The sequence below is a fragment of the Myodes glareolus genome, chromosome 3, assembly GCF_982192425.1.
Source record: "Myodes glareolus chromosome 3, mMyoGla1.1, whole genome shotgun sequence".
Taxonomy (NCBI): domain Eukaryota; kingdom Metazoa; phylum Chordata; class Mammalia; order Rodentia; family Cricetidae; genus Myodes; species Myodes glareolus.
The window spans coordinates 95,821,077-95,845,931 of NC_142028.1; the positions used below are offsets into that span (position 1 = coordinate 95,821,077).

Consider the following 24,855-nt stretch of genomic DNA (forward strand, 5'->3'; position numbering starts at 1 on the left):
TTTGTTTGTTTGTTTGTTTTTTGTTTTTGGGGGGCATAGACTTGATAAGGTCCAATCTGGGCCTTGGACCTAGGGCTCTAATGAGTTGAGGTTTTTGGTTCCTGTAAACTCAGCTTTCTCCCCAAAGAACTGTGATTATCAGTCCTAAGGCAGCTATGTCTAAGGTATACTGTGGTGTTTTTGCCAAAATTGCTTATTTAGCTTTCTGCTGACTACAGCCCTATCTCCCCCTGAAAAACATATGTCAGATACTATACTTCGTAATAAACTTGTTTGGTATAAGGCATAACTTGTGCAAGATCTCCTGACTCCATATTTTCTGTCTTCTTTATCTTCTCCTCTCCTGGCCACCTCCCACGTAGGACTCTGTCAATGAAGAATGGCCTACTGGTCCTAGTCACCGCCCCATGTTCTGAGGCTCTGAACTGAATAGAAAGGAGAAAGCAAATGTTCATCCATTTGCTTCTTGACTATGCATGCAATGTGACAGCCTCACCTTCCTACCCACGATGGACTACAGCCTCTCAAATTGTATGACACAGCAAGCCACAATTCCCTTAAGTTGCTTTCTTGGGTATCTTGTCACAGCCACAAGAAAAGTAAATTATACCACGGTCTTTTTCAACTAAGAGCTCCCAGAAACCACTATTAATCAATTAGTATTGACAGGGGAGTTGAAACCCACTTATTAATTTCATTTCAATATAACCTGTAACTTAATCTCAGGATCTTTGGTATAAAATACCCTGTGGGGAGTGGCTTCCATTTTAATAAAGGATATCCTAAAAGCCTTCTGTGAAAGTTCTTTCATGTGACAAGCATCATTATCATCTGACTGGCTCTCATATTTCATACTCATAACTAAAACACTAATAGCTATATATTAATGTATACAAACTTCCAATGCAAATAATGGAACCTACCTTTTCAAGACTCAAATTACACTGCTATTCCAAGGATACCACAATTTTTTATATTTTGTTTTATCATCTGAGATAAAGGGCTCTTTGGTCTTACTAGTATCACTAGTCCTATAAAAACTGTAGGGTCATAAATCCATGGTCTCATATCCTCCGGAAACAGTATTTCACAGCACGCAGAAGAGTGAAATTTATTTAGGAAAGCCAATACTTGAGCTCCTTTCAGAACTAATGAAATGATTAAGAGACTGTCTTAACAGAAGTTTTGTCTATTATATTATAGTGGGCCAAGCATGGTGACACATACCTATAATTGTAGCACTTTGAAGGCAGAGAACTGAATTGAAGGCCAGCTTGGGCTACACAGAGAGACAGAAAAGGTCATAATAATTGCCAAAATATCAGTAATGAGAGCAAATTTTTAATTTTGTGAATATTTGTAGATTTTCTTGGTTTTATGTATATTACCTTATAACCCACAAATAAAGCTTTCAGAATTTTAACAATACATGCATATATGTAACAATACATATATATGCATATGTATGTAGGTGTGCATGTATATATATACATAATATAGATATACATACATATATATTCACAAAACTAAGACACTTCCATCCATTTTGGATGTTAGCCACACACGATTGCTGTTATTAAGATATTCTTTAACAAAATCTTCTCCCATCTACTCTTGTGTGGAACCCGGGTGCATGGAGTTAGCGAACTTCAGTCAGGATCATGACGGTTTCTTTGATCAAGCTGAGAACCTGAACACTTCCCTTCTTCACAACTGCTTCTAGGATACTGTGACAGTGTATGCTTCAGATACTTTCTATGCTATGATAGTAAAAATTGAAATTTACAGAAAGTCAAGTTCCAGCCCTTCCCAATGTAGAATCATCAAAAAAAGGTCAAATTATTCCTTGTATCCTGGAGGTTTCTGAGGGTTATTTTCTGCTTCTGCTGAGGTAATAACGTGGTTTCTGTCCTTTATTCTTTTGAGGTAATGTATGATGTGCATCGGTTTCATGTGTTGAACCATCTGTACATCCTCTGGAGAAACCCCAATGTGTTTTGTGTGTGTTCCTGGATTTGTTAGTATTTTGTTGAGAATTTTGCACATCAGTCTTTTAGACTCATTTGAGAAGAACTGGGGTTAGTTCTAAGTTTCGGGTGGTTTAGAGCTTGTCATTCCAAGAAAGACCTTTCAGTTAGTGACATGTCCTAAAGTATTGGTTAGATATGCTGCAACATTGGCTTTGATTCCAGCTGAGCTCTCTCTCTCTCTCTCTCTCTCTCTCTCTCTCTCTCTCTTTAATAATAAGGTTTTGCTACATAGTCCAGGCTGACCTCAAACTTGCTATCTTTTTATTTCGGTCTCCTGAACACTAGGATTACAGGCTGGTTTTTTAGGTAGACTCTTTGATGGCCATCAAACTTCAATGTTGGTGATGTCTATGCATGATTCAATACCCTCGTCTACAGCAGTTCAGGAATTGCACCAGACAGGCTGCAGCTTTTTTGGTGAGGCAAGCGCATTGAAATCTCAGGGTTCATTGCACCTGGCACTGAACCCGGCCCTCTTTATAGATCTGGTCTTGGTGAAATCCAAAGACTGGAATGAAAAAAAAAAGTGCTAGTATGGGCCAGAATGATGTGGGATGCTACAATAGTCCCTGTAGGTTCGTATCAGATAAGAAAAATTTGTAGGTGGAAGGAGTGAGAAGTATTGGGGAGGCAGGAGAGCCCCATTTTATATTGGCCCTCATTTCTATATGAAGAATAACAGTCTCTTCTACAAGACTAAAATCTCTTCCGTGGCATCCTCTCCATCCACAGCAATCTGGACTTTGTTCCATGCTCCCAAGCATGCCCTTGTGCTTGTTTCTTTGCAGTCAATTTTTGCCTCTCCTTGTGGTGCTTCTTGAGTGATTTTCCTTCCACGTGGAATGGTCCCTCTGTGCCCTTTCACGTGGATGATTCCTAATGCTTAGTAGGACATAAGTATTTCTTCCGTAGCAAAGACTACTTTGAAGTAATTGTTGTCATTGTCTATATTATATATTAATTTAAGACTTTAGGTCACTTTTAAAGCAAAACTCTTTATGCATCTATATATTTAATGTTGTCATATGTGTACGCATGTAGGCTAGCACATTAACACACATGTATTTTCTATTTGCTTTCAAGAGAGGACCTCAAAGCATTCCAGCATCTAGATCTTGATTTTGAATGCCATTTGTCAAGGATAAAACCAGGGCTCTTTGCAGAAATGACTGGCTCTAGGGCTGTTGCAGGTAAGCAGATGAGCCTGTAGCATATTGTAATAAGAGAAAGCATAGGTCTCCAAAAATAATAGAGAGCCATGGTAGTTGACACTTATACTTCCTTGTTGGCGAGGATGAATCAAAGTTGAAAGCCAACCTGGGTGGCGTAGAGCTCAACCTGAGTTCTCAACATTTCTCAAACAAACAACAATGTAAAAAGAACACTCATGAACAGGCACAATAACCAACACACAAAAGTTCCCAATTGATAAAGTTGAAACAATTCAAAGTTATAATTCACATACCTAATGACAATATAAAATTATAAGCTAAATAATGCATACTGTGATTTCATTGAAATCATAATAATTTCTCATAGAATTCAGTGTTACTATTCCCTCTTTATGAGACTACTGCTTAATTATCATCCTGTGTGGTCTGGACTTAGTAGTTCTAATTAAGAAAATATAAAAATGGTAAAAAAGAGTAACTCTGTACAAAGTATTCTAAAATATACCATCTTGACTAAATGGTCACATTTAACATTAGCAGTGAACAGCATTTGTCCCTGAAGAGATGTGATGAGAATAGGATTTATCTCTGCTGTTGGTCTAAAAGCCATTACACCAATATAGTTATGGAACCATATCAGATAAAAACAAACTGAGGTGCTTTTTATAAAATGCCTGGTTAATAATTCTCAAGAGCACCAAGGTCATAGTAAACAAAGGAAGTCTAAGAAGCTGTCCCAGATCGGAGGATGCTAAGGAGTAGTTCAGTACTGCATGTCTGGATTGGATGCTAGAAAATCAAAACATCAAAAAACTCTTTGCATGTGTAATTTGATTGACAATATTTTGCCAATATTAGTTTCTTGGGACTGATAGATGTATGGTTGTGAGAAATGTCAACTTTGGGAGAACCAATCTGAGGGGGTATGGGAACCATTTGTACTGTTTGAAAGTCTTCTACAAAAAAAAGTAAAATCATGGTGAAATGAAAGGTCACAATCTCAGAGAGAAAATGTGTGCTTAAAATATGAGAAACATTTTTATAGAATACTGAGCAAAATTCCTATATAAATGCAAAAGATTGCAGGGACAATGAACCGGGAAGAGAGGGATTCGTTCCAGAGTCGCAGCCATGAAAGCTTTTCAACCACTTCCTCACCAATTCGATCGCCCTTGTGACAAGGTCATTGCCGTATGCACAGTTATTTCCTGTAGACTTTGTAACAGAGTTTCCTTGTAAATCTCTCTACTAAAAGGGCAGCCGATACCAAGGCTAGATACATGTTCCTGGCACAAGCACCAGGAAGTCTGTGAGGTTCCTGCAGTAAGAAGAATGGCTCTGAAGCAGGCCCTCAGACTCCTGTGGCACAGTATGTTCTCCACAGAGCACCTGTGAGGACAGCTGAGCCCAGGCTTAGGCCGTTATACCCTGAGAACTACCTCCTGAGCGGCCTGGTGGGGAGAAGCTGGCACAGACTCTGGTGGTGTTGAGGGCTCAAACAGGAATCACTGGGAAAGAGTGGGTGGGGCTGATTCAGGTGAGAACCAGGAGATTTCAGTTTAGCTGGCTGACTTACCACAGCCAAGATAGAACCAGCTGTTCTGCTTGTGGTAAGTTTAGCCCTGATTTGGGTCAGGATATCTTCCGTCAACTGGGGTATGCCAGTTATAAAGTGGCGCTGAGGTAAGAGACAAATTTTAAAACTCTCAGTGGTTCCAGCAATAGAGACTGTCCCATTCAGGCTCTCTGTTCATTTCTGGACTGAGGGGATCTGGGTTCAGAGTCGCCCTCATTCTGGCATGTGACCCGAGGGAGAATCCTTATCTGGTTCAACACTAGCATGGAGTGTTAAGGAGAGAGCTCTGGGGAGCCTCGGACTGGCAGTCAAGGACTTGGTCCAGATTCTGTAGTCATCCCTCTCATGGGCTGTTAAACACCTCAGTCACCGAGGGCCAAGAATAAACCAGAGGGACAGGAGGTCCAGTGCACATTTTCTGTTTATCACATCAGGGGGCCTGCACAGCAGTTAAGATCTCTAGTCAGAAATCACGCTTGCTCGCCCTTGCATTCTCTTTGGAGGGTGAGAGGTGGATTTGTTAGCATGCAGTGAGTCCAGGTGTAAGAACCGGGTAGCATTTTCAACAAAGCAAGGCAGGTTAGCGAAGCATGTTAGAAGCATGTTAGAGAAGGTGTGATCTGGCAAGGCCCCAGGTGCTCAGGACACAATAAGAGAGAGACTAATGCTTTCAAACTTGTGTTTGGTGCCTGCCTTGGCTTGAGCGACCTCTGCAATAGGGCGGAACTGCTTTGGTGCAGGAAAGGACTTCTTGTTTGCTGTTTTACAGAGCTGAACAGGGCAGGGCTGGCCAGCTTTCATGGCTGTTTCAGGGCTGTTTCAGCCTTCATGGTTTCTCCGTGAGCTGTTCCTAATAAACTTAACTTTCTGCTGACTGGGTTGCTTGTAGCGCCCACTGACTGGACTTCATTGCTCAGTAGGCACTGCTCTGTGGCTCCTGGTTTGGTTTTCAAATGTTCCCTCCTCTCCTGAAATTGCTGGTCCCATGAGTTTCTGGTGGGAAGCATTCCAGCACTCTAGATATATACGAACTCAATCAAAAGTGTTTTGATGAAATGTGCGGCATTGTACTTGTAGAAGCCAATAGAAAGGTGTACAACACGATTGGAATACACTTCTAAGAGGAACACTGTTGTTTGTCATCCTCAGTGGTAAGCTTTAACCAGGCTCCTGGCACTCTGTTCCCCTACTCACTGAACCGCCACATGAACTGGGAGGCAGCTTTCCCTCCTCCCACTTCGTAAATACAACACAGAGATTGAAGGTAGGACCCGTGACTCCCTGGTTCAGGGCTTTCTTGATTTATTTCTGTATGCAAATAGAAATAACACAGTCCTCCAATCAACCAATGAACATTCAAAAGGGACTCCTGGATATTTACACAGGTCAACAAGAGGCGTGCAGAAGAGAGAGCCATTAACAAACTGATGAATCATCTTCTCTCACGTAGAAAAGTTCATGGGATTTGTGTTGGGAGAAGAAACGAGTGACCCTGCCTCTGTGCAGTCATTGGCCGTCTCTGAAATGCTGAGTGATACTTTTCTGTTTAGAGAGAGGGATCCTGCTCTCATCTCCTGTAAGACACACTCACTATGAGGAAGAGGATCATAAACGCAATGAATTGGAACTGCTAAAGAAATCCACAAAGGAAAGGTGTCATTTAGGGATATCATGATTGTGCCAGCTGATAGGCATTAATAAATAAGACATTTTGTATTTCAAAAGTGAATAATGATTATTCAGTAGGGACACACTTGACTTTACTAGGGGAAAAGTTTCAAATTCGGGCTTACAGCAAGACTTGAACAAATACAAATCAGATCTTTAGAAACATTTGTGCTCATCGAATAAGTGACTTTAATTGGTTTTCTGGGCACAGCGAAGTGCTTTTTTTGGTCACAAAATTAATGGGTGACTTAGCAGTAAATCAAGATTCCTAAATTTGTTAGGAGAAATCTTCGTTTTTATTCAAATGCCTTTAGGGTTGCACATTTAATAGAGTTTTCAAATATTCAGAAGTCTGGTAAAAGCATGATTTTTGAAAACTGTACTCTTAAGCTTTCCCTGTAGAGATGACAGGAGGAAAAGAAGTCTTTGTGTATGAGGGCTCCTTGCTCCTGCTGTCCGTAACAGCTAAGACTGTTTAGGAGACACTGGACCGCACAAAGCCTCTTCTGCAACCCAGCAGAGATCCCATCTTACGTGATTACATTACAGAGCTCACCCAGTCATTAGTTTCTAGTTTAGTGATAATGTCCTTCATTTTAAATCCTTTGATGGTGTGACTTGCAAGTATGTCCTGAATTCTGAGACTATGTGTATTGCAGGCCTGGCTATTTCTGGACCAGTATACAATTGGTGCTGCAGTGATACAGTGCAGGGGTTAGCCTGTAGGAACTGAGCACTGATGACATCTTTCCGTGTTTGAGTCGGAAAGCAAAATGAAGTAACATCACCATCCAGGTTTGTGTGTTGCTGTGCATATATTTACAATAAAAAGATAAAGAAAATCACTGGGCACTAGGCAAAATTTTTATAGAACTCAGTGACCAAGATACTTACATTTTTTGACAATTGCTTAAATTAGCATATTTTAATGCATGCCATAGTTTGACTTAAATGTTAGAGATTCTAATGGTGTTTGTTCTGCTAGATTTTGTTCTATGGAAGGATGTCTTGGTTTGTGTTGGTAAATTTATTGAGTATCCGTTAAATGCCAAGGCCTGGCAAGGTGCAGAAAAGTCAAACCTTAAAGAGAGCCTCTTCCCTCCAAGGACTCACAGGCCATAAGCCAATGAAGGGCGAGGCAAAGCAGAAGAACCTGGGGATGCTGGGCTAGAGAGAATACCATCTCAGTTTACCATTCGAGCCCCCACGGCTCACTTGCCACCTCTCTAGCTGGGAATTCTCAGGGACATCTAAATGACATTTTTTCTGCTCCCCTTGAGATTTCACTTTCTCCTTTCAGCTGGTCACAACATCACTGTGTTCTGAGCATAAGGGCCCACGCAAGGCCTGGCCTGGGTCTTGCTGAGAGCAGGTGTCCCTTCTAGATGCCTCATGTGCACCCCGGCTGATCAGCACCTAGGCAGCAAGTGACACAACTCTCCCATCATCACTTCTGCTTTCCTCCCTCCTCCAGCCTGAGTTCTCTTTGGCTCTTCAAATGTCACATTTATATTCTTCGCATATGGTGAGTATTTATGGTCCAAGTTAAAGACCTGTGTGCATTCCCCGAAAAAAAAAATTTGCTAAGCAACGCTGGCTTTGACTTGGAAGAAAAACGTTCAGAAAGCAACAAAACAAAAATCCCAGGAACCACTTTGGCTACGGTATAATTCTTATTTGTAAAAGCTAAACATACATATTCAGTAAATTAAACTTTCTATCAGCTCAGGAATAATTACATTTTTGTTATTTATTGATACATAATTACACAGATTTATGGACATTTATATGTTCCCAATATATTGTCTCACAATAGAACCACAGTGCTTTCCTTGGGGATTGGCCTAGCTAGTATGCACAGAAAAATCACGTAGACACATTATTAGCGTAATGCCTTTGCAAGGAATTACCTGAGGGACTTGAATCATAGTGGAACAGGCAACCGGATGAATCCTCACCCACAAGAGGAGGTGTGTAGTAGAAAGATCCACCGATGAGGGGCACCCCCTACAGAGTAACCAACCCATGGCTTAGGGCCCAACCACTTCTGTTAAGCTGCTCCTTGATTTTGAGATGCTGAAGGTATCTAGGCAGGTTGTATTCCTTGTCTAATTGTATTTTCCTTTTCCTGCAAAGCAGTGAGAACCCACATCTGAGCATTTAGGGTGTTCATTACAACAATCATGGCGGCCACAGGGCAAGCTATGGGGAAGAGTTATTTCCCAGATGGTACTATGAATGCCACCCAAGGCTTTGCAGCTGGACAGACAAGGATCCTGTCCCCACACCACCTCAGCGCCTTCAGCAACTGTTTTCTGTCTAACCATCATTTCCTTGGCTGAATTATGAGATTAATGCTGCAAGCCTTAAGATGTCGTAGTAAGGATTGAGGAGGGCAAACAGGCAAGACTGCATTCTTCCATTCCTGCCTTTCCTAACCGCAAGCAGTCATTGTACCCAACAGTGCTCTGTGTGGGCTGGCTTAGGCATGCCCATTGCCTTAGTCAGAATTCACCAGCTTTACCAGCTACAGCATGTTTAACTTGGGTCATAACATCGTGTGCTTAGATACCGCTCTACCCTGTTCCTCGCCTGCGGTGTTCACCAGTCCCTTATTCCAAGTTTTGGCTGGCTGGGGTTTACTACGAACGGGCTTCCTGTGTGGCTATCGATACACTCAACCCCACCTTCATCCTGGATTAACAAGAGAGACATGATCCAGGCAATCAAGCTACATGCAGTATGTACCCATCTCATTCAACCCTCCTACTCCTGACTTAGTTTGTTTTCTATTGCTGTGATAGAAACACGATGGCCACAAGGCAGCTTGGAGAGAAAAGAGTTTATTTGGTGTACACATTCTGATTACAGCTCATTATAAAGGGAAGACATGGTAGGAACTTCAGATAGGAACTGAAACAGAGACCATGGGGGAGCACTGCTTAGCCAAGCCTCCATCTCCCTCCGTGACCTGTTTCCACTCCATGACCAAGGTTTCCACTGCAAATGAAGTAATACTTTCACCAACGGCCTCTCCCGGCCTCCTGTAGTTCCAAGCCTCACCTGCATCCATCCCATGATCCCTTCATGCCTTCAAGACCAGAACCACATGGGACACTCTTACATGTTACACCATTGGGCTGCCAGCATGGGTGGGGGACAGCCTTGTCCTCCTCTGGACCACAGTTCCTGAGTGCTGATTCTGAGAAAATAACCCAGAAGATTTCATTTCAATGATGGCGATGGCTTCTTATTCACAGTGAATTTCTCGGCTCCAGTCAAGCAGCATCTATTGCCACAGTAAAGCCAAAGGTTCACTTAATTAGATTCTTAATTCAAAAAGTCACACAAATGGCCCTGAGTGTCTTTGCTTTTCCCCGAAACCCACAAGCCAGGCCTTCATTGACTTCATGGCTCTCAGTATTCTTATCTTCCACGCTCCCCCAGGATAGAACATTAAGTTCTAAGCACTCAGTGGCCTTTCTAGCCCAAAGTCCCAAACAATTACACAATTTTCCCTTATACCCCACCCATTTCTAGTACCAGTATCTGCTATAGTTTTTTTTTAAATTTTTCTATTGTTGTGATAAACACAATGACCATAAGCAACTTTGGGGGGAAAGGATTTCTTTGTCTTATTCTTCTTCTTCTGATCACAGTTCATCACAAAGGGAAGTCAAGGAGGGAACTCAAGCCAGGAGCCTGTAAGTAGGAAATGAAGCAGAGACCACAGAGGAACACTGCTTACTGGTTTGCTCCTCATGACTTGCCCCGTCTGCTTTCTTATACGATCGAGAGTCAGCTGCCCAGGAGCAGGGCAGTCTCTAGTAGCTGTAACCTCCTCCATCAGCCATTAATACCCCAAAGGTTTGCCACAGGCCCATCCGAGAGTGGTATCTCCCCAGCTAAGATTCCCTCTTCCCAGATATGTGTAGATCTGTTTCAAACCGTCGAAGACCAATCAGCACTGTGTCATTATAGGAATGAGGTAAGAACTTTTGAAATATTCACTTACAAGGTTTCCAAGTCACATGGAATTCCTGAAATTTTATGCTTTCCATGATACTTATAGCTCTCTTCTCCTTCCTCATGTTCTGACTGAAGTATCGCAGTACTTATTGTGATGTGCGGATTCATTTTCCTGCCCACATCTCCATAGACAGGGAATTCTCTGAGGGCAAAGACCATGTTCTATCTATCCTGAACTCCCATTTTTAGCGCAATGCCTGAGACCCAGAAGCCACTGCAAAGAATGACCCTAGACAGCATTGTACTGCTCTCCTACGCTGCTGTTGGCAGGATGTCCTCCACCCAAAACCACCCGAGCCACGGCAACTCTAGACATGGCATTAGAAAATTATGGGTATGGAATCACAGGTGATTTCTGTGGTTGAAGTTTTGGTGTCAAAATGTCCCTATATTTGTAAACGTTCCATCTCCATATGTTTTGTGAGGTGGGATCTGGCTAGAAACTTGTCTTGGTCTTTGTCTTCATGATAGATGGGTTTGAATATGATAGCCCATGGCCATGGACTATGCCTCAGCTGAGGTTTCCTAACCATTCTGTTTGGACTATGCATTCCCAGCAAGGGTGATGCTGCTTCTTCATCAGACTATCACATCTGGAAGTTCATGGGGTGCATTTGGTCATCTGAAGTCAGCAAAGATGGCATGTGGTGCCCTGTTTCTTTGTATATTCGACATTCTTTTTTCCCCCCTTCTTGCAACCAGTCATCAGTGAAGTAGCATTTTAAAGAGCACTTATACATCCTGTTACTTACAAAATTTTCCTCTGGGATCTATGGATGACTCCTGACCATCCCTATCTTTAATATGATGGCTGCAAAATGACGATTCTGTGATTAAATGCAGTGCCTGACCCTACCATGTAGAAGGAGCTAACCTAACGTGGTATGCAGAAAGAACATCAGGTTCTTCCACTTAAAGCAGAGTGAATCGGGTTTAAAATCTGACATGGAAAGAAGGACCAAGTCCCCACAGGATGAATGATTCTCCAAGGTCTGGCTTAGATCCCATAGTCCTTTACGAAGCTTCTGCTACCAGGGAAGTGCCTTAGAAACGGCCAAGTAAATAACTTCAGCATCTGGACACAGACATGAGCAACTCCAGTTATGCTTGTGCATCTCAAAGTTTTTATTAGAAGATAAGACAGGTATGCCAAATGGTACCTACAGGGCACCGGCCACAAGATGAGAACACAAGGATGCTAACAAATGGCACAGAGTCTTCACTCACAGATGCTGCTCAGTTTCCATTCATGATTGCTGAATATTCCTTCTGGTGCTCAACCATCTTGAGAAATACTTGATACTTCTTGTCATAATACCTGTGAGGTGCAAAAAGAAACACATTAAGCATTCTCAAACTGAAACTGTCATATGGCTTTCCCTCTTATTCAGAAGGATGGGAATGCTATCTGTCATGGTCAGGCTGAGACCTCCCAAGTTTTAAGTGTGGGCAGCACCCTGAGCAGTGGGTTAGTATGCCTCACATCTATTATGCTTAAAGGACATGAAGTTCCACTAGCTACATGTCTGAGATGTAGACATTTTATTGGCAAGGCATATCTGTGGTTCTGTAGCTTAAAAAGTAGCAGAGTCAGGATGCACACTTAGAAAGAACGGACGTCTGAGAATCTACTGCACATACTGAAAGCTTAGCCGAGCTCCCTCTGATCCCATTCTTAAATCAATATTTCTGGGGTGACTAGCCACAGGTGAAAACCGCAGCCTGGCCAGATACAAGAATGAGCGTCTGAATCCCTGTTGTGATTTTCCACATGTCAGTGTCTTTGACAGACAGCCTTCTACAGGAGTAAACCCCTGGAAAAGTGACCGATATCTTCCTGTGCCTGGCCTTGCACTCAGGTGTCTGGTAGTGGCCTTGCTAACCCGCTGTCTCCATTTGACTCTACAGATAGCACCTTTTACGACTGTTGTTGGCTATGAATCAGACCTGAGCTGCTGAGGCTTCACCATCCTGAAAGGACAGCAAAGGTATGGACACATCATACCTGAGGTCTCAGGCTCTGTCCTTCCTCTCTTTGTTAGGGGAGCTGACACTGGCTGGGTGAATCCACTTAACATGATCTGGTAGACTATGGGGTGCTCCAAAGAAAACCCTTTATAAGGATGTTTATGATTGGAAATGGGGTTAGATTGTAAGAGAAACTTTGGGTGCACGCAGAAATTTGTACTTGTTCTACATTTCTACCGTACGCATTCTGATAATGTAGAAACTGTGGTAGGGCCAACAGAGCTAAGAAGGGGATTTGAGACCAGGACAGTGCAGGCCTGCCTGTGTAACTTTGGACATGGTCCATTTGTTATAAATTTCCTCATCTTCACATAGAGATATTTTCAGAATATACTGCAGAATATTTCTGAGGATTGAGCAATATATGAAAAGCATAAGAACAACATCTGACTCATAATAATGTAAGTACTAGTACTGCTTTGAAATAATTCGTATTCTAATATTTTACCCAATCTAGGATTGTGAGATGCTGCCAAACCCCACTCTAGAGCATTCAACTGTTAAAGGATGCTTTTTAGAAACAATTTTCTGCTTCTAATGATATTCTATGATAATATAAGGTTGGACCATTTTTCTCTGGGATGAGATCAATTTCTGACTTTGGAATCTCAAAACTCTTAGAGGTGAGTTTTGGTCAGCAGCCCTTCCCACATATTTGAAGGTTTTTAAGGGTATGACTTTACTGAAACTCCTTTCACTGACTTTGTTTATTCTTTGCCTTTTGCCTTCTTGAAATTATCCTTGTCACTTAACATAAACCCTAAGATTCATCCTTTTAAGGCTGAATAATTTGAAGTCATCCTAAAAACTTGCTTATTGAACTACAGTTACTTAATTAGACATTAAGTTCTCATACAGCCTTCCAGCTGAGAGATTTTCTAATTTCCCCTTCTGTCGACCAATTGCTTTTGCGTGACTCAGGACCAAGAAAGCATCCCATAAAGTTAATGAGATTTGAAGTCAAGAGACGGGACGAGGAAATGGGCACTGGCTTTTTGGTTGCAATATTTATGCTGCCTGCAGATGGCGGTACAGTACTGCGCGACCGTTTCACCTAAACCCAGCCAGCAGCCATCAAGACGCCGGTCTTTTCAATTGAAACGCGTGGATTTTACCAAAAGAACTTGAAAACACTTCCCTGAAAAGTCTTGAGAGGGTCACGAAAGAGATGGACAGGAACAATATGTTTCTCATTTCAAACACACAAGGGCTATTCGAGGCGCCCTCTGGTGGACACTCCCCCCACTTCCCCAGTCCCGGGAAAGAGAGTCTCTCTGGTTTCCAAGGTTCAGTTCCCATGCCAAGCCCGTTCCTTTCAGCTAGGCAGCCAGAGAGGGGGTTACATTCACAGGGGCTTTAGCAGCCTGAATCTGTTTGGAGACAGAGGAAAATGAAACTGGATTGCTCTTTTGGTGGACATTTCAAACTCTCAAATATGGATTTTCATTCTTCCCTTCAGTTACCTGTTAAGAATTCCCTTTAGGTTTTACCCACAGGTGCTTTCCTCCATTTCCTGCCCCTTCTTCATCTTCAGACTCATTACAAGTGACTTCCTAGTGATCCTGATTGCTAACGTAGGCTGCTCTAAAAGCCTTCGACGTAGCCCCCACTTAGTTCTCTGTAACCGACCCTGTATGAGTGTACTTTCCAAAATCGCCTCTTGGGCAGGTCTCCTCACTGCTTAAAATTTCGTTCTGAACCTAGAAAGGTCTCCGACATGACCTCCTCCTGCCTCACTTCCTCATCTCGTCTTTGTGTTTTGAAATTATGAGCTGTTGATAGCTACCTCAGCATAAAAGTTGGTCCTTTGCATATGTTATTTCTTCTACCAAGGATGTTCTTTTCTGCCTAGGCCTGTCTGGAAATTTCTTTTAAAAATTTAAAGTCAACTGAAACTCCATCTTCTCTCAAAAGCTTTCCTTTATCCCTGTAGAGTCCCTGTTCCTCCTTCTTTGGGTTATATTGTAACCTGCTGGTTTTTCGATGGAAGGATTTATTTGGGTGATTTGAAATCAGCCCTGTGAACAAATCAGGTAGTGTCTCATTGTTCTCTGTGGCCTACCCAGGGCTCAGCAAATGCTTTGAATATAGCAGAGACTAAATAAATAAACACATGAATATTCCATTGATTTGTATTCAAACAAAGAACATTTCTAGCCTTCAGTGCTAGTCTTTTGATATAAAAGATTGCCATAATTTAGAACAGAGGAAAACAGATTTCTTCCTGTGATTTGTGGTGAAAACATTGGTCTGAGAGTGTGGAAGCTTACATGTGAGTCCAGCTCTGGCCGATCTAGCTCTGGATTCTGGCAAACCAGAGTTCTCTCGATTGGGAAGAATACATTTCAACCTCTAAGTGAAAAGAGCACAGGGGTTGATCCAGGGTCCCTCCCAGACCCAAGGTCATCTCACAACAACAGTTGCACCTCCTCTCATGCTTGCTCTCTAGTAACCTTAGACAGAAATATAAACTTACTTTTTATCCTCGTGTCTCGGGAACACAACTTTCCCCACTTTGCTCATTCTTGCCATTGCCTCCTGGTAAATGGAAACAATAAAGAATGTTGAGGAAAGATGAGATCATAAAATTTGCAGGTAAATGGATGGAAATAAAAAGATCATGTTGAGTGGGGTGTCTAAGAGCCAGAAAGACAAATGTCCCACGTTCTCTCTCACTGGAGGCTTCTAGCTTTGAAGCTTCCAATGTGCGTACACAGCCTGTACTCCAGAAATCAGGAAAGTAAACCAGAAACAGGGTTGCCAGGATATTGCTAGGATAAGGGAGTTAGGAGCAACAGTGAGGGGAATAACAGGATATAAGTAATCTGATCAGAGAAATGGGAAACAGGGGCTCTAAAGAGAGAGGGAAGGAGCTAAATACAGAAGAAGGGGGAAGGGGGAGGGGGAATTGGCAGGATACAAGTGATCTGAGCAGGAAATGGGAAGAGCGGGCGCTTACTGGGCTTACTGGGGGAGGGAGGTAAATACATAAGGAGAGGGAAATGAGTAGAACAACAAGGAAGGGAGCTGAAAGGACCACAAGGAACCATACCTTAAATATTTACCTAAAAACAAATACTGTAGCTTACATATAAATACACATATGTAGTTTTAATGAACTTTAGTCGTCTCGACCACCTACCAAAAAAAAAAAAAAAAAAAACCCCAAACAAACCAAAACCCCAAAAACCCAATACCAGACATGGAAGCCCTCATTTGAGTTGTTGGTCGGGTCTGTTCAAGGAACTCCCAATCCACCTTATTGTTGTTGCCCTTGGTTACCACCCAGAGGCAGAAGGTAATTCCCCACTGCTGAACATGCCACACCCTTTTGATACAAGGCCAGGAATCTGTGAGCTGGAACTGACCAGAGGGCACCAGGCAAGCTTCGAAGGACTAAGGTAATCAACAGTCCTACCCAGCTAGGAAGTTTATGAATCACATCAACAGCCAGCATGGCATGATAACCATAAAGGCGCGGCAGTAGCACACATATTTTGGGGGTAGCCAACAGCTCTCTAATTGGACTTACGGCCATCTCAACAAGAGGGAAACCATGACTGGTACAAGAAATCTAGTTAACTACTCAGGGCTGGTGAAGTCGTGGTTGTTGGAGGAGAATCTACAACCAATATGCTAAACTGGAATAACCTCTAACAACAAGCTATAAACATGCATCCTTAGCCCCACAGGGAAGCGTAGTCCTCATCCCTCATCAAGGACTCTTTGCAACAGACAGAGATCACTACGGAAAACTATAACCAATCAAAATGCAGAGTCATAGAGCCCGGTCCCAGTGGATACATCTACAAAACATTCCTCCACCCAAAGCTCAAGGAACACAGGGAGAGAGGCGGGGAAGGGGAGAGGACGGGGGGGGGGGAGTCTTTATAAGGGTGTGTCTTCTAGAAACATCAGAAATACACCCTTAAAGTCTCCCCACCATGAGAGCCCAAATGAGAACTGAATGTGGATGACTCCAATGAACATGCCAAACTGGACCAGGAAAAGAATGTGGAGTCTCAACTCTATGCAAAAACTACAGGCAGCTGAGGGTGGAGACATGGGATCTTCCACCGGAAAGAGCATGGCAGTGCCAAGCTGTCAGCCCTGGAAATATACATACACCTAACCTTATATAGACTCAACAGGTTATACTCAGGAATACATGTATGCATGCAATAGCAACTAATGAAAAAAAGTGGCAATGAATTTTAAGGAAAATGGGGAGGGGATTATAGGAGGGTTTGAGAGAGGAAAAGGAAGGGAGAAATGTTGGAATTCTAGTACAATCTTAAAAGACCACCAAACCAAACCAAACCAAAAGACTCAAGACAGGCTTGTGACGGGCTGGAATGCTAGAATTCACTACCTCCAAGGTACTCAGTTAAACATGCTTTCTCGCAAAGACTTGCTGTTCTCCGGCACTAAGAACAAAAGCCAATGGACAGTTAAGGTTGCATCTAGTAACCACCTATGCTGGGCCTCATATATAACTGTGCGCTGAGGTCTCTAGGGCATACAACCCAGAAGGCAAAGCCCTTTGTGCCTGCACAGAAAAGAAGGGCTAGATTTCCTTGGGCAGTTTTGTAAGGCTTCTAACCCATGATAAAGTCTGAGAGCGTGGAGCCAATCCAACCTTGGCATCCAACAGACCTAACCATGGGACAGCATGGGAAAGCTCCACGGCAAAGGCTCTGCGTTAAGAACAGCTCTTACACTCTTATGAAGTCTGTAACTGGAGACACAACTCTTATGTCACTGATTTATGAATGACTTTGTATTAGACACTGCTACAGATAATAGGTTATATGAGGCATGCTCTTTTGTCTGGGTGAAATTCACACTAGGCACCGGGGTGGCGGAATGTCATGTCTTCCTGCCGTACAGTATACGTGAGCCTCTGTGTACCCAAGTGCATAGCCAAGTGTCCCCATCCATCTTTGCCAACTTAACTGATTAATTCAGTGGCACAGTGTTAATGACCTTCTGGCGTGCTCTCACCAAAAGATAAGCTATACCACAGCCTGGGCTTTGCCTGTAACCTGCTGAATCCTAGCACCTAAAATATTCATAAAGCGCATAGAGCCACTTTGACATGCCAAGGACAACACTCAATGCAGGAGGGCAACAGAGAAACAGGTGATGGACCTTTTTCTCAAGGAGTTTGAGACAGAGCGGAAAAGGCATTTGCTGGGATCAAAAGACAGTATGGTAAGTGCTGTGCTACGCTCATTACAACGACCATTTAAAGCTTAGGGAACTAACTCAGGATTTCCACGCCAGCTAAGTTGCTCTTATGATTCTTCCTCAAGGACAGGAGGGCTGTTCTGGACTAGTGCTCTGGATAAGAAGGCACGTTGGTGAGATAAGATGTGCTCTCCTAGAGAGCACACTGGTGGCAGAAAGAACAAGGGGGAAGATCTGATAACGGATGAAAAATTATTAGCCAGGAATCCGGGAAGAAGAAAAAAACCCCCAGGGCGGCGGTTTGTAGTCATTCTGTGAAGGGCAGGCAAGCAAACACATCTTCCAGATACGCTGTTACTCTGCTCCGGGATGTCTCGAGAGCCCTGTGTGTCTCTGATTATGTCAGGACATTTTTCTTCATAGATTTTCGAGATGGTTTCAGCAATCCCATCACCCACTTTGTCTTCCATTCTGGTTTTGTTTTGCCTTTCCCTCTGCTGTGCCCCTGAGAAGCCGCTGCCTTTGTTAATGCTCCCAGTGTGTGCCCCCTCCTGGCTTTGTTGGCTGTGCTTCTTCAGGGGCCTGAGACAACATTCCAGGGTTGCCTTCATGGGTGGGATCCAGGAAGCTTATCGAAGGTACTTATGTTATTTTCTTTCCCACAGCAACAGATGTGCAGCAAATGGCGGACGCTAGGGAATTCTCTGTTCTTTTCTTCACATTACTTCTGCTTGTTTTCAAAATAAGTTCCTGAGAAACAAGTATTCACAGTGGAGATTTGAAGGGTTTAAAAAGGGGTTATTTTGTTTCTAAGAAAGGGCCGGCTTAAAGTTTAGGTCAGGTACCCAGTCCACTGAGAATTTTGCTGACTCATCCTTGCTGCCTGCATGGCCCCTGGACTGAGTTATCTGCTACATGGCAACTTGTACTTGAGAAACGGTGCCAGGCTTTTTTTTTTTTTTTTTTTTTTTTCTGCTAACATATCAGTCTCCCAACTAGTCCGTGAGTTCCTTCAGGAAGGAATTGTTAAAATGGTTCTCGCTGCCAAACTCAGAATCTGGGATATCACATGCATGCAGGAACGCGGACAGAGCGAATGATCTTAAGGATACTATGTGGGACAAACTGCTAAAACAGAAGCTTCTGCTGAGGCCTAAGATGACAGAAAGGAGACCAGAGTGAGCTGGAAATAGCCCACCTTGGAGAGTTCATGTAAAGAGGGGCTAAGAACCCATGAATAGGCTCTATGCCTTTCACCCCCACAGAAGGTCACACGGATGGGTTTCTCAGAGAAGGCTAGTTTACTGTGATGAGGATTCCTTTCAGAGAGAGTTATGAGGGAGGCCTCCCCCGCACAAGTCAGACCCACAGGGCTTCACTGGGTGCCTGGCGCTGAGGTTATGGCACCTAGCTTGTCCTGGGAAGGGACAAGCATCCTGGTGTTAGATCCTGTGTAGAGAAGAGAGGTCATGCTGTCAGGCTCTCAAAGGCATGGTCATTTCTTACCAACTTAGGGAGGCTCTGGTAGGAGGGGCTGTCATGGGTTGCTCTGTTTCTGTCCAATGTGGCCAGTTAAGGACACAGGAATGAACTTTCCGATTTCTAAGAAATTAAGAGTTGGCATTCTTCTATGACACAGGGACATTAACACCTCATACTGTAGGTGAAGCTTTCAGAGACAGAGAATCTCCAGAAACATCTGCAACGGTGCCTTATGGGTCTCTAGAAACATCCACAGCAGCACCTATGGGTCACCAGACACACCCACAGCAGCACCTATGGGTCTCCAGACATACCCGCAGCAGAGCCTTGTGGGTCTCCAGAAACACCTACAGCAGCACCTTATGGGTCGCCAGAAACAGCCACAATAGAGTCATATGACATCAAGAACTAGGCACCTACACTTCAGGGGCCTGATTCTTATTTCTGACAGTGCTCTCTGTGTCCTCCATCTCCTCACAAGAACAGGAGGAGCAACGGAAAAGAAACGATTGAAAAATAGCAAACCCTGTTACGTGTGCCACGCCCCAGCTGCAGAAACTGGGAAGTGGCTCACATTTACTGTTACCTATTCCTTGATCCGAGTTGCTGAATTTTGGCTGGATATCCCAACCTAAAGGTTCATAAAACGAGCATCACCATTGTCACTCTGTACTTAGGTAATGATCATAATTCTTAGGCAGGGCAGGAAGATGAGCTCCCTCCACACTGGGAACCCCAGTAAGAGTGAAGACTAAAGCTGGTTTTCTATGTCTCGAGAAGTTTGTGAATTGAAGGGTTGCCATGGAATGCCTACTGCTTGGAGAGGTGGGGGTGGGGGTAAGGGGGTGTAAGGAGTACAGATTGCTCATGTCCAGGAATTTGAGGCTAACCCAACATGGGAGAGAACCTGTCTTAGAGGAAGGAAGAAAGAAGGAAGGAAAGAAGGAAGGAAAAGAAAGAATTGTATGAAGTCTTCTACACAAATTTTTGTTTCACGTAACTTGTAAGTACAACTTATATATGCAAACTCGACAGATGAAAATACATTAAATTATTAGCGAGTTCAAGAGAATGGATGATTTTTCTCTAATCAGAAGTTTTCCACAGTGGCCTATATTGGTCTTACTGTTGAAGGCAAAGCACAACGTTCTGCATTACACGCTTTAAGTTATGGTCACACACAGGTAGTCAACATGGCTCAGGCTCACCTTCATCTCCTGGAAGGCTGGCTGCATTATGGGGACCAGACACAGTATGGAGACGGCCTGAGCAGCCGGCTGTCATCACAAACAGCGCTGCCGAGAGTCCCAATTAATCCAGATAATTACCACAAAAGTGAAACCGCATGAATCTTCTGCCTGTGGTAAATCTGGGAATCACTACAGTACAACAATATGAATTCATTATGGAAATGCTGACACATGCTAAATATAGTCACCCCCACAATATATTTCTGTTCAAAAGGACTTATTTGAAGTTGGGCTCTAAATTCATACTTTCTGTCAGCAAGCAGGGGCCGGACAATCTCAACTTGCAGCACGCTACCCTCTTTGTTTGAGAGTCTAGACAGCACAATGGATAGAGTGGCTTTTCTTCTTCCTTTTCGCCCACACAATGAACGCTTTTTAAAAACAAAATATTTTATAAAATAGCATTTTAATCACTTCTTTTCTCTATCTCTCTAAGGCAGAGCTATAAATAAACCATGAAAGTTCACATTTGATTGTCACTTCTGAAAGCAAGTGCAGGGCTTCTGTAGGAAAAAAATGGGGGTCCCTGTAGCCAGCCATGAAAGGCCTCATTCATGGACTTGACCCTTCCCTGGTGTGTCAAGGCTGAGATGCCAGTCAGCACTCCGCTCCCGCTTCTCTGGAGGCAGGACTGGCAGTGGCCAGGCCTCTGGGTGGGCAGAGGAAACACTTGGCTGTCATGTGCTCTGGGTTAGCTGTAGAGCACTGTTGGGTGGGCTGTCAGAAGTGAGGCCCCAGGAGGAGTTACTCAACACAGCACACACTGATGCTCACAACTGGGGGACTAGGAGAGTTCTCCATCCTCTACTTTTGAGAACCATGGCCTTACAACTTGGGGAAGACTACCAGGTACGGCAAGATTTTGATCACAAAGCAGCAGACAGAGCCTTGAACTGTCTAGAATTATATTATATAGCAAAGAATAAATCAAGACCTGGTTTTGATGAGAACTAGCCTCCATGAAGCAGGGCTAAGGCTGAATACAATCCCAGCACCCATCACTGGTTGGTTAATGTCTGTGAATGAAAAGTTGATGCTTATCACAGCAGACATTGTAAGGTCATCAAAGCCAGTGTTTGCTGAGAGTCACACCCACACTCAGAAAGTAACAGGTGGTCCAGCAGGGTTCTGGAGGAAAATACTGCCAGGGCCATCTGCATGATTTTTACTCTAAACAAAATCAGGCTTTCCTGTACTGAATACATAGACTGCATTAGATGCAACAACTCAGCAACAGGTCGAAGAGCCACATAGGCTACAAGCAGGCTTCCCCCAGCACCAAGATAGCCAGCTGCAGGGTGCTTGGCTGGATGAGAAGCAAAGTTTGGATTCATCAGTTATCTCTGTATCTTCCAGGTGAATGTGGCAGCCCATGGGAAACAGTCATAGGGAATCCCTGGGGCAAGTGGGCACTCTGGCTCAACTGAGAGACCCTGCCTCAATGAACACCATGAAGAGGGGTCAAGGAAGATTCCTGATGTCAACCTTAGGCTTCCATAACATGCACATACATGTGCAAGCCCATGACCCAAACATGAAAACATATGCATGCATGCATGCCATATACACATTTTAAAAATTCATAAAAAAATGTATCTGTGTATGGTGGTGCATGTTTGTTATCCCAGCACTCAGGAAGTAGAGGCAGGAGAATCAAAATGTTAAGTCCAGCCTAGGCTGTACAGGGAGCTTTACTTCCAACAAGCAAAAAATTTGTTAAAAATGTTTAAATATTATTTAAAAATACATTAGCCATAGAAAGCAGACCTTTAGGCATTACATAGGCACACATATTTCAAAATATCCTTGTTTTAACTGTATTTTGTTTCATAAAACAATCCATAAGCACAATGCTACGCTTTTACACAGATGTTCACATACTGAGATACATGTGCACATTTCTCATGATTGATTCAAAAATCTGGTGTGCACAGCCTCAGCTGCCAACTCCAAGCCTCCTTTTCCGGGTGCTTACTCTGGGTTGGGGACCACGCCACCCACTTCACACACATAACCTTTTACTTCTTGAAATGTTCTACTATAGATATTTTTACTTGCTCCCACTCTTTTGCATGACAGAACTGAATGGAGTGTGGGGGAGAGAAAGAAAATTGAATACTATGCACAATGACACGCAGCCAGTTTGTAGTGAAGCCCAGCATGCTAGCTCAGTTCCGACTCCAGGCTATTGCTGGGCTCCATCCTCTGCCCAGAGAGCTACCATTCTCTCTGTAAAGAACAACTCGTGACTTTTGAGTTCTCTAGTCCTTGAGTTCAAGTCCCACTTCTACTTATATTAACCCTTGGGATCAATTTTAGTGTACATGTGCATGTGTCATGTGTGTGACAAACTTTAGTACAGGGATTGTACCTTTCTTGACAGATGCTGGCACGTAGTTCTGAAATTCATGAATCTGCCTCCTTGAGAAACTCTGACTCATTTTATGGGAACCACAAGCTCATGTGCTAATGTGTGGGCTGCGGCACATGACCCCTTCATAGAAAAACAGAAAATTTAGCAACATGATTTTCCTCTACCAAGTACTAAGAAATGGCTAATTGTTCTTTTATTTATGTTACTGTTGTTTACTTCTGGCACGGGGCTCTCTTGACTTGCAGCTGGCACTCTCTTACCCAAGGCACTGACAACAGCGCCAGCTGAGAAGCAGGAAGAGAGGAGAGAGTGGGAAGTGTCTTCACCGTCCTCCATGACGCGAAGACCAGCATGCCGCTCACTGTTTTGAACACTCATCTGTCACACACATGTTTATGCTGTTTAGTTACATGGGGGTTCACAGCTTTTAAAAATAATCGAACTGCCCGTTTAGCATGTATATGTCAGTTTATCTACAGTACATCTTAATTTTCAAATTGTAAAAGCAAAAATACTGTGTATTAAATGTGTCATACATTTAGATTTTTATTTTTCAATTTTACAAGGACCATAAAACTGAAACAAAACTTTGTCAAGCCTAAGTAAAATACACCTCTATTACACTTTTCTCTTGGACCTAAAAGACAGAAGTCAAGGGACATGTCTAATTCTACAGGAAACACACAGTAGAAAAATGCTGCATTATTAGGAGCAAATGACCTTAGGTTAGAACCTGATTTTGCTGTTTACTAGATATATGAATACAGACTCACTTTCCCATCTACAAAATGGAAGTCTTAGCATCTACTCACAGTGCTGTTGAAAATAGGCTACTCAACCCCAACTCTGACCACCATTCTTAAGGATTTGGGCCCAGACACACTTCATATACACACAAACAATAAAAATAAATGAATTTTTAAAGTAAAGAATAATAGAATCCAGTGCAGTTAAGGAGTTGCTGATGTGGTTTGTCTGTCAATGATGAGACTGGAGTGGAAAATGAGGAAGGTCACAGATACACAGACAACTTTGAAAATTTGATCATTGAAGAAAACATACCAAGAAAAACATTGTGTATTTAACTTTTCAAATACTCTACGTACACAGGAAATGCTGTTCTGTTTGGGAGATACTTAGTTTAGGGAAGAAATAGTCTTGAAAACCAGATTGAGAAGCTTCCCCAGAGATGCCACTTGAGGTCACTCATCCGACAGAAGAACACACACCTATACTTCATGTTTTCAGGTTGGGGCGCTGGAGGCACATCCCCAAGGAGCTGAGAAGTTTGGAACCAGTGAGTGCTTGTGGAGAGTCCTGGAGATGAGCATGCTCACAGGCAATTCTCCAAAAGGAAAGGGGGCAGCTGGGTGTCTGAATGTGCACGCAGGGTGAAGCAAAACCTAGCCTTCTGAGACTCCTTAAAGCGCATATTTATGCATACCAAAGCTCTGATAAGTTTTTACTTGAGACACATGTCAATTTATAAAATATAATTGTTTTCTTTATAGTATGGGTTGACACCATGTAAACTTGCCTTATTTTAAGACAAACACCAAATGACACAGGTTTTAACACAGGTTCAAATGCACATTTCGCAGTTGAGTTAAATAGGTACAGTTGCTTTTCTTTTCTTTTTTTGATAGCTGACCACCATTCCTAATTAGTCTCTTGATCTCACATCTGTCTCTGTACAGTGGCCGTGGTCAGGAGAATGTGCTGTGGGGCTCACCGTAATGGCCTTCAAGAGTCACAAACAGATTTTTCTATGGACTTGCTCTGCGATGGTGATCAGGAAAACACACTTTCTTCATGGGTGTTTTCTCAACTGCAAAGGTTGCTAACCACACACCTCTCATAACATTGCGGGGCAGTTGTGTGAACAATCTGAGGCACATCACACCCTTACATATTTTGTTATTCTGCCAGGGTGAACAACTTACAGTCCAGATCTGGATTTTGATCCATTTACTGCACTAAAACCTGTGTTTGGCTGGAATCTGTAATCCCTCAACATGTACTGCCTGAATACAATGAAGTAAATTAGATTTTGTCT

The 24,855-nt window shown here is 43.0% G+C and overlaps 1 protein-coding gene across 1 annotated transcript in view; it reads right to left on the reverse strand.

The window, feature by feature from the left end:
• Positions 1–11,576: 11,576 nt before the first annotated feature.
• Positions 11,577–24,855, reverse strand: part of Fggy (FGGY carbohydrate kinase domain containing) — a 384,056-nt gene continuing 370,777 nt past the window's right edge. The window contains exons 15-16 of the mRNA XM_048453091.3: positions 14,980–15,041; positions 11,577–11,793 (exon numbers count right to left, since the gene is read on the reverse strand). Coding sequence (XP_048309048.2) covers positions 11,712–11,793; positions 14,980–15,041 — 144 coding nt within the window. The 3' untranslated portion in view covers positions 11,577–11,711. The remainder of the gene's footprint in view (positions 11,794–14,979; positions 15,042–24,855) is intronic.